At 45.0% G+C, this 10,284-nt stretch overlaps 1 protein-coding gene across 1 annotated transcript; it reads right to left on the reverse strand.

The window, feature by feature from the left end:
- Positions 1-5,687: 5,687 nt before the first annotated feature.
- LOC138150698 (homeobox protein HMX1-like) lies at positions 5,688-8,739 on the reverse strand. The gene is made up of 2 exons (XM_069074134.1): positions 8,426-8,739; positions 5,688-7,443 (listed from the first exon to the last, which is right to left on the reverse strand). Exons 1-2 carry the CDS (start codon positions 8,682-8,684, stop codon positions 6,791-6,793), a joined length of 912 nt encoding a protein of 303 aa, XP_068930235.1. The 5' UTR covers positions 8,685-8,739; the 3' UTR covers positions 5,688-6,790.
- Positions 8,740-10,284: the final 1,545 nt, after the last annotated feature.

Raw genomic sequence — 10,284 nt, forward strand, 5'->3', positions numbered from 1 at the left:
AGCATTTTTTCTGGATCTCTCTCTACTACATATGTCTCACTCTTCCTTACATATAGTTATTTGTGCAACATGTCTTTGCCCCCATTTAGTTGTAAGAACAAGGCTTGTGTCCTATATTTTTATCCTTAGTATTCAGAACAAGGTCATGCACACAGTAGGCTATTAGTAGATATTTGTTTAATTTAATTTAATTCAGACTGGATTCTCTTGCCAATGACCACATTCCATTGGGATGCCTGAAATGGAAAGGTCCATTGTCTTTCTCCTCTATACTCCTACATTACAATTGTAGTCTTTTCTATTATTATTCCCTTAAACATCTGGTCTCTAGATCACGGATTCTTAACCTAGTGTCCATAAACTTTTAAAAATGTATATTGGGGCAACTATGATTCAATATCACTGGTTTCCATTAGGGAAATAGACTATATAATCTATTTTATGCATTTGAAACCAGGATTCTAAGAAGGTATCCCTAGGCTTCACCAGATCTTCCAAGGGATCCATAATATAAAGAACTTCTGTTCACTAAACAGTTATGGTGTAGTTATTCTGATTTTACATAATTAAGTAAAACAGATAATAATAATTTATTTCTCCAATACAGTAAGGTTTGCAAATGACTTTTCTAACAACAACCCTGGAAGGTAGGTAGTTTACCAATAATTCCATTTTGCAATTAAGGAAACTAAGCCTCAGAAACTGGACTGACTTGCTCAACATCACATCTCTAATAAGTAACTTCTGGGATCCTTCTCTCTTTGCTTTTGAAAATGCTATTTCCTTCACATTCAATGACTATTTAAAAAATAATCAGGAAACCTGCTTTTTAAAAATTTTTTCCCAATTACATGGAAGGACAATTTTACATTCTTTTTAAAAAAATTTGAGCTTCAAATTTCCTCTCTCATTCCTTAACCTCCACCCTCCCTGAAACAGTAAACAATTTGATATAGGTCATATATGTTCAATTGTAGAAAACATATTACCATATTAATCATGTTGTGAAAGAGGATACAGATTCAAAGTGTCTGTATACATACATTTATACATTTCTGTATAAATACAGGAAGTGAAAAATAAGATGCTTAAATCTGTATTCAGAATTCATCAGTTCTTTCTCTGGAGGTGGATAGCACTTTTCATCATGAGTCCTTTGAAATGGTTTTAGATCAGTATATTGCTGAGAATAGCTAAGTCATTCATTCACAGTTGGTTGTAATACAGTATTGCTGTTACTGTGTACAATGTTCTTCTGGTTCGGCCCACTTCAGTTTGCATTATTTAATAGAAGTCTTTTTAGGTTTTTCTGAAATCCATTTGCTCATCATTTCTTATAGCACACTAATACTCCATTATAATCATATGCCACTTGTTCAGCCATTCACCAATTGATGAGTATCCCCTCAATTTCCATTTCTTTGTCACTACAAAAAGAGTTGTCATATATACTTTTGTACATATAGGTCCCTTCCCCTTTTTTTATCCCTTTGGGATATAGACCTAATAGTGGTATCCATGAGTCAAAGGGCATGCACAATCTTATAGCCCTTTGGGCATAGTTTAAAATTGTTCTCCTGAATGGTTGGATCAGTTCACAATTCCACCAACAGTACACTAGTGTCTCAATTTTCCCACATCCCCTCCAACATTTATCATCTTTTTCTGTTATGTCAGACAATCCAAAAGGTGTGAGGGAATACCTCAGAGTTGCTTTAATTTGCAATTTTCTAATCAATAGTGATTTAGAGAAATTTTTCATAGAACTAAAGATAGCTTAGATTACTTCAGCTGAAAACTAGGCAACCAATTTTTTGATGCCAAATCATTTTTATGTATTTTTATTCAATTGAGCCTGTGCATTGTTTTTGATATCTTGAAGATCCAGCCTTGTTTCTTCCAAGTGAGGGCCATGATAAGAAATTGCTGAGGTGTAGTAGGAAGAACAAATGAATCTGGAGTCAAGAGGTCTGGGTTTGAGTTGCAGTCCAACTTCTTATATGTAATCCCTTCTTCTACTCTTAAACTGCTTTGTGACCTTTGGCATATCATCTCAAATCTCTGAGGCTCAGTGTCCTTGGATATACATGGTGGAAGTTAGATTAACATTATTGATAATGATAAGGAAGAGGAAGGGGAGAAAGAGAAAGAGCAGAAGTAGGCTGGACTTCGGTAGCACTTTCAGGTTTACAAAGGGCTTTCCTCACAACAGCCCTGGAAGTTAGGTAGTACGAATATCATTATCCCCATGTTACAAATAGAGAGATACATTTTTGTAAGCCTCAGTTTCCTCATCTGTAAAATGGGGGTACTATTTGTATTATCAACTTTATAAAGCTGTTGGGAAATGTATTGTTTTGTGAACCTGAAAAAGCTAGAGGTATCACTATTACTGAAGTACCTTTGAAAACCCGTCCTCAAAACAGTCCTGTGGTACAAATATCTTAGTCCTATTTCATAGATGAGGAAACTGAGGGCTAAGGGAAGAAAAATGACTTGTCCAAGGTCACACTGATAATAAACAGGACTGGAACTGAGATCCAAGCTGCCTGACTTTGAACCTGGTCTCTTGACACTACATTAAGATGACTCTTTTACTTATTAATTATGAAGTACAGCAAAGAAACCAAGGAAATACTTATTCTGATTATCAGTAGTAGAAGTCAACCCAGCTCCAGCCAGTTTGATGACGACATTTCTTTGGAAGGCAGCTCAATGTACTGGAAGGGGAAAAGTTGAGAGAGAGAGAGAGAGAGAGAGAGAGAGAGAGAGAGAGAGAGAGAGAGAGAGAGAGAGAGAGAGAGAGAGAATGGGGTTAAGTGACTTGCCCAAAGTCACAGAGGTACTAAGTATCTGAGGTCAGATTTTAACTTAGCTCTCCTGACCAGTGTTCTATCCACCTAGCTGCCCCTGTTCTATCATTCTTTCTGACCCTCTCTCTGGACTACAATTCCTTCTTCCATAAAATCTTCATTTTGCAAATGATTGACCTGGGGGATTTATAAAGGCCCTTCTCAGTCTGCAATTCTGCATTCCAGAGACTAGGAGAGAAGCACTAGACATGAGGTGCAATGACCTCAGTGACTGTCCTGGTCCTGATCCTAATTAGCATAATTAACCCCATGTCCATATGAACTATTTGAAGATTCAGTATCCGAAGGTCCCTCGAACTCTAACATTGTTCTTTTCATATTTTAAGCTCCCTTCTAGCCTTGAAATTCTGTATTCTTTGTTCTAAAGTTCCATGAAATTCCAACATTTTTTTTTTTTGCTGTTGTGGCTCTTGTGAATATATAGTTCTTTATTCTATTGTTTTATTTCTTAAAATACCTGGAACAATGGCCATTGTTTCCTGTAACTTGTGTTCCTCTTTGCTTCCACCTCCAACTTGACCCCACATCCCTGAAGTAGAAACTTCTCTTAAAACCTGTTCCCAAAAACTAAGGAACCCTCCCAGTCTCTTTTCCTTAGCCATAGCTCAATAGATAAATCTAGTCACGTAAATTGTATGGCCCTTTGGTTGAGTTGGATGGAGGAGTTAAAAAAAAACAGGTGGTCAAGGGAGGTGGGGCAGGGTGTGGTGAGGAGGTGGCTTTTAGAGAAAAAGGAGTTGAATCATCAGCAAAACCATTAGGGCTAATTCGATCTACTGTAAGACTGGAAATTAGAATCAATGCTAGGGTTTCTGATGCCCGGAGGGGCCAAGGCAGGTTTCTCTAGCCACCTTTGCAGCAAAGAATTTGAAGTCTCTATTTGGGGAAATGGATTTTTTGTGATTTAAAAACAACAGCTTTAAAAGGGTCCCGGATGTGCTGATGCTGTGGTTAAGCGCTGATTCAGAGCTTTGGGCAATGACTCCCGGAACCCTTAGTGAGCTGTGCCAGGGGCCTTGGACCAGGGAAGGTGAGGGGGGAGAGAGAGAGAGAAGGAAGAAGGGAGGGAAGGAGGGAGGAGGAAGGACGAAGAAGGAAGGAAGGAGGGAGAGAGGGAAGGAAGAGAGGGAGAGAAAGAAAGGGAGAAAGGGAAAGGAAGGAAGGGAGAGAAAGAGAGAAAGAAGATAATACCTCTTGACTGTTGACAGGTTTTATCTAATGTCATTCAATGGTCTGAAGTGGAAGACCTTGAGACCATCTAGTAGAATTTTCTTATTTTACAGAGAATACTGAGGCCCAAATAAAGGTAACCACTATGGTGAGCAAACTATAGACCATTAAGTGTAAAGATTGTAGGAATTGTAGCCATTTGACCTGGAGAAGAGAAGATGTAAGGAGAACATGATAGCTGTCTTCAGGTATCTAATGGGGTTATTATGCAGAATAAGGTTGTAATGAAGACTTGTTTTGTTGGGTCTCAGACAGTGGAGTCAATAGTAGAAGGCAAGATTTGCCAAGAAGCCAAATTTAGCTAAGAATAGGGGATCCTTTATAATAATCCGAGCTATTTCAAAGCAGGTTGTTCTCCCTGGAAACGCTGAAGAAGAGACTAATGGTCATCTATCAGATGTTCTTTACAGGAGATACTTCTTCATATATGAGTTCACCTACAGGATCTCTGAGGTCCTTTTAAGCTCAGATTTTTGTGATGCTCCCTCTAAAACTCTCAGTCCCCTAATGCCCTCCAGACTCCACAACACTGGTCAGTATTCATGTAGATTGAGGCCACAGCAATCAGTCTGAGAGGCAATACAATTCTTCACAGATACTACTTTGATTTGAGGGGCATCAGAAAGTTTTCCCTTCCTGAAACTCTCCCACCCACATGTTCTAGTGCAGCAGTCCTTAACCTCTTTGGCAGTGTGGAGAAGCCTATTCTCAGAATCATGTTTTTAAATACACAAATTAAATACATAAAATTACAAAGGAAATTGATTATATTGAAACACAGTTATCAAAAAAATTTTAAGTTCATGGATTAAAGATTAAGAACCCCTGATGGAGGGCCATCCTCAGGACTTGTTCATGCGGGCAGAAAGTTTGCAGTTCCCTTGGTGAAGAGGAATACATATAGCCCCCCAGTAGCACTAAACCATTTTTGTAGTATACTCCAAATTTTCCAAGGTCCCTTTGATTTGAGGAGGTGTGTGTGTAAGACTGTCTTACTGGAGTCTCTTAACAGCTGACTAGTCAGCTCTATTGGGCCTTCCAACAGGCTCTGGAGATCTCAGATCAGAGAACCTATGATTTGTTCATTTTCTCCCTGAGGCACAATAACTTGGCCAAACTTCATAGTTTCCAGCAAGGTAAGCCCTTGGGTAGCTAAAATGTCCTAGAATAATAGAACATTGGAGTAGGGAGGGATCTCAGGACAGAAAATAACCAGTTTAATACTGAAAAGGAATCTTAGAGGTCAGCCAATTCAACCCGTTCATTTTTCAAATGAAGAAACTGTGTGGCTCAGAGATATGCCCCTTGTCAGAGGCTATTCCTGGAACTAAGGATAGAGTGAGTTTAAAATCAAATTCTCCTGACTCTTATACTAGCGCCCTTCCCACTTTGCACTAGGCTCTGAGTCGCGCATAAATCCTTCCCCCTTCCACAGCCTATCACCCCTTCAGAAAATGTTGTCATGTGTACGTGTGGGGGTCCGTGGAGGAGGGATGTGGACTGCGAGACCCTTCAAAGGGATAATAGATGGTCAGGATGGATTTGGAGAATTTAATGAAGACCGAAAACCCCTTTCCCTTCTAAGACTGATAATCTCCCACCATCTCTGGGGGAGGCTGGCGGTTAATAGAAATTCGAGGAAAGCAGACGAGATTTGAGTTGGATTTTTGTTTTGTTTTGAAGTGAAAATAAGAGAAGCGGAGTGGAGGGGGGAGTGGAAAGGCAAAGATGTAACAGAGGGAAATGTCGGTTATTCAGGGTCGGGCAGCATTGGGTGGTGGGGCTAGGGGTGGTGTAGCGGAGGATGGCTAAGTGCTTGCTTGCACAGTGACTGCCCGCTAGGATGCGCCGAGGACTTTGCTGGGCCCGGTCTCACCAGCATTGCCCTGTGTCCCGAGTCCCTCGAGTTTGCCGGGAGTGGGGAAGATGGTGGGGGCTGCTGGGACCTAGTCCGACAAATAGGATCAAATCCACCAATGTCAGGGAGGCCCGGGAAGGACCCAGACCCATCCTGGGATCCCGGAGCTGAGTTTCACCCTCCTGTAGGGGAGAAGCTGTTCCCCGATCTAGAGAAATTTGAGTTGGACACTTCAGCGACTGAAAGAGAAACAAGCCACGACTCTGCCCCCCCTGGGCCTGGTTGGACCGAAAAAGCTAGTCTTGAAACAAAGATTCTCATTATAACTGGATCTGAAAGGAGTGCAGGGGAATGAGGAGAGACAGTCGGGCAGATGAAGGGAAATGAATCTCAGAAAATCGAGAGGTTTGCATAGAAATATTTGGTAATTAGGGTTTGAAACTGAAGAAATAAACAAGCAGAAAGAGGAGAAAGGGGGAATGTTTTCAGGGGAGATAAATTAAAGGACCCAAAAATAAGGGAGTTAGGAAATTCTGGGATTCAGGATTTAGTGAGAGTTAAAAAGAAATAAAGGACAGTAGGGAAGATAGAAAGGGAAGGAGAGAGAGAGAGAGAGAGAGAGAGAGAGAGAGAGAGAGAGAGAGAGAGAAAGTTGTAGAGGAGAGAAAAAAGGAGAAATAGAAAAATAGAAAAAGAGAGCGAGGATGAAAAGAGAAAGATGGAGAAGAAAAAGAGACAGCAAAAAGACTGAGAGGAAAAAAAAGATGGGAAAAAATTGTATGTGAAGGGGTAGAAAGTCGAGCGAATCAAGGGAGAGTAAAGGAAGCTATTATACGTCTCCGTCTAGCAGACTGAAATATTTCCCTGGCCGGGGGAGGCAGAGGTATGGGAAGCTGTGCCCGGGGTATAGGAGGGGAAGGGACAGCGGCAGCAGGTAGCGACTGAGGAAGGCCGAGTCCTTATAAAGGGCCGGCAGCTCCGAGGCCTGCTCGGAAGCCTGGGTCCCCACTGACCCATCGGGCTCGGCAGCAAGCTGTCTCTTGAGTTTGTTCCTGCGGTTTTGAAACCAGATCTTCACCTGCGTCTCGGTGAGCTGCAGGGAGGCTGCCAGGCCTGCGCGCTCAGCGCTGCTCAGGTAACGCTTCACGTCGAATGTGGCCTCCAACTGGAACACTTGGCTCTTGGAGAAGATGGTCCTAGTCTTCTTTTTGCTGGACTGCGGCCCAGAAGATGGTCCAGCTCGGCACTCGCTTCGGTCTGTGGTGTCCGGGCTGCTCTCTCTGGGGCAGGGTAGCTCCTTAGGCCCCGAGACCCCCTGGAGGCCTCCGCCTCCCTCTCTACACTGACCGCCGGGGTTCCAGCCGCGAGTCCGGCTCGTGCTCCTGCTTCTGCTTGGGTTCCCGCTGAGGCTGCGGCTGCGGCTGCGGCTGCGGCTGCAGCTCCGGCTCCGGCTCTGGCTGGGGTTCCTGCTCTCTGCCTTTCCTGTCGGGTGGAACAGCTCGGGTTGTGAGATCTTCCTGATACTAAGTGGCGGCGGACTGGGCTTCCTTCCTCCCTTCGTCTCCACCCCCTCCCCTTCCACTAGGCTTCATTCAGTTATCAACCTCTTCTTTCACTTCCTCCTTCCTCTTTCTCTTTTCCCTATTCTCCCCTCTCTTCGTCCTCTTATGAGTCTTCTCTCTATTTCCTCACCCTTCTCTTCCTCTTCTTTAGTATTTCCCTTTCCTTTCTGATCTTCTTTTTCCTCTCCCTCCTTTTCCTCCTCATTCCCCTTCCCTTTTTCCTCCTTTTCTTCCTCCTTCTCCATCACTTCCTTTTCCTCCTCCTGCTCCTTCCTCCCCCAAGATCTCCTTCCTCCCCTCCAGATGTCTGCAGCCTCCCCACTACATCTCGGTCTTGATACACTGGAATAGAGCCTAATCCCGCCTCCGCCCCCCCCCCGCCCCCCAGTCCCCAGGGAAAGGAATGGAAAGAGAAAAATGTCACTACCCGCCTACCCCCACCCCTACAAACACATACAAGCGGAGTGGGGACTGATTATATTGAGGGGAAGTAGGAAAGAAAGGGAAATATGGAAGAAGAGCAGAATGGTTATGGAGCTATCCACAGGAACTCAGACCAGATTTGGGGATTCAGAGAAGGACGAATCGAGGAGTGGGAAAGAGAAGCCACAGATTGATAGACTCTCAGATTAAAAAGGGTTCTTAGGGACCATGAGTCCAATTTATTCATTTGACAGAGAAATAAACTGAGACTCAGAGAGGCGACAGTCTGGAATGAGATGATATTGTGAGTCTATAACTGGACTAGATAGAACCCAAGTCTAGGGAATTCTAGCCAAGAGTTCTCCCCAGCCCTTTGAGTTGCCCCTCACGTGGGACAGAAGGGAAACCGTGTGGATAGAAGGCTGGGGTTTGGGGATGGGAGGAGGGTACGAGAAGAGGGAGGAGGAGCAGCTGCCTACCCGAGCCGAGATCGCGCCTCCCGACCTCCACCGCCACCTCTTCCTCCTCCTCCTCTGGGTCCTCGTACTGCTGAGGCTCGTGGGCTGGGCTAGGTCCCCGAGGCCCCCAGCAGTATCCAGGCCGCGGCGCCCCCCGCAGATCCGGGCGGAGGATGCTGTCGATGGTGAAGGTGCGGGGGCCCATCGACCGCTCAGGCTGAAACTGGGGCTGTGGGCGACGGCCTGAGAGGCGGTCGCCCACCTGCTCCGCTGGGTTCATGGCTCTACAGCCTTGCAAGGCGTCGTCTCCACCCTGCGCCCCGGAGCCCCAGGCCCGGGCCTCAGCCGAACAACCCCCGCAGCCCCCCGGGCACAGCGCAAGCCGCAACCACAGCCGTGGGCGGAGCCCGAGCCTCGGCTTGAGCCTTGCAGCTGAGCGGAGATTCGGCTGTGGATTGGCCGAACTGGGAGCGGGGGGTGGAGCCTGGGAGGAGCCAGAGGGAAGAGGGAAGGCAGGAGAAAAAGGAGAAGGAAAGAGGGAAGCTAAACGGGAAAGAGAGGAAAGGGAGGAGAGGGGACGGAAGAGGGAGGAGGAAAGCGAATAAGAGAGGAGGGGAAAGGGAGAAGAAATGGGAGAACAGAAGCAAGAGGGAACAAGAAAAAGGAGAGGAAAGAAAGTAGGAGGATTTGGAAGGAGAAAAGAGGTTCTCAGGAAAAGGAAAAGAGAGCATCCTCTCATCAATTCCCTCCCCTCTACATGCACGCGCGCACACACACACACATTTTACCCGCTTCATTGCCTCTGCTCACCTAGGTCTGAAACACTTCATCACCCCCAGTTTACTTCTTAAATTTGTATGCATCGTTTAAAGCCATGCTTACGTGCGAACCAACTTCTCCTTCAGGTCTTCTCTAATCTCCCCATTCTAAAGAGATGTCTCCTCCCCACCTCACATAACGCTTTGCTTCTCTCTCTCAGACCTACTTCTCATTATCTGTTTGTCTTTTGTTCTTCTGATCTCCTAAGAACCTGGGTCTTCTCTAAATCTTCTATCCCTTCCCCCAATGTCAAGTCCATCTGAGTCGCCTTATAAATTTTTGCTGAATTAAACTAAATTTAATCTAATTTGGTTGTAATAAAGAAGGTACAAAGGAGGACTGATGGAGAGAAGGCTGGAAAGGTTGGTTGACCCTGATGGTGGAGGGCCTTGAATACTAGGTTTTAGAACTTGAACTTTATCCAGCAAATAATTGGGGATGTCCAACTTGGGAATTTTGATGATAGACGGAAAATCTAAAAATGGGCAAGAAGAGTCAGGCCTGGTATACGGAGGGGAAAAAAAGGAATTGAGGGGAAGAGGAGGGTATGGTGAATGGGAGGGGGGGAGGCAGGAAGTGAAGAGGAGGCAGAGAAAGAGGAAATGTTTTGGTTTCGAATCTTGACGTAGCTACCTGTATGGCCTTAGATAAGTCACCGAATCTCTCTGAGACTCAGTTTCTTCTTTAGTAAAACACAGATGGTTGGTTTAAATAGCATTTAACGTTTCTCCCAGAGCAAATATCGGTTGACCCAAGAAATGAAGGCGAAGAGAGGAGAGCCTAGCAGGAAGGGCAAGGGGAGGGGGGAAAGAGGATGGAGAAAAGAACAGAGAAAGTGATGACGGGAAAGTAAGAGAAAAAAGCAAGGTTAAAAAGAGGGGAGGGAGTTTAGAATGAGAAGGAACTGTAGTGTTGACTAGGTAGAGTCAACGGCGGGGAGGGGTTGCGGAAAGAGGAAAAACCCCGGGTAGACCTAGCCCCAGACAGGGAGACGCCAGAGGGAACCAGGTGAGGGGAGACAGGGCTGCACTAAGGAGGAGAGGAGGACGGGGAGAAAGCTA

This window comes from Petaurus breviceps, unplaced genomic scaffold, assembly GCF_028583685.1.
Source record: "Petaurus breviceps papuanus isolate PSGF00001 unplaced genomic scaffold, PetGlider_PUasm1.0 140, whole genome shotgun sequence".
Classification (NCBI taxonomy): Eukaryota; Metazoa; Chordata; class Mammalia; order Diprotodontia; family Petauridae; genus Petaurus; species Petaurus breviceps.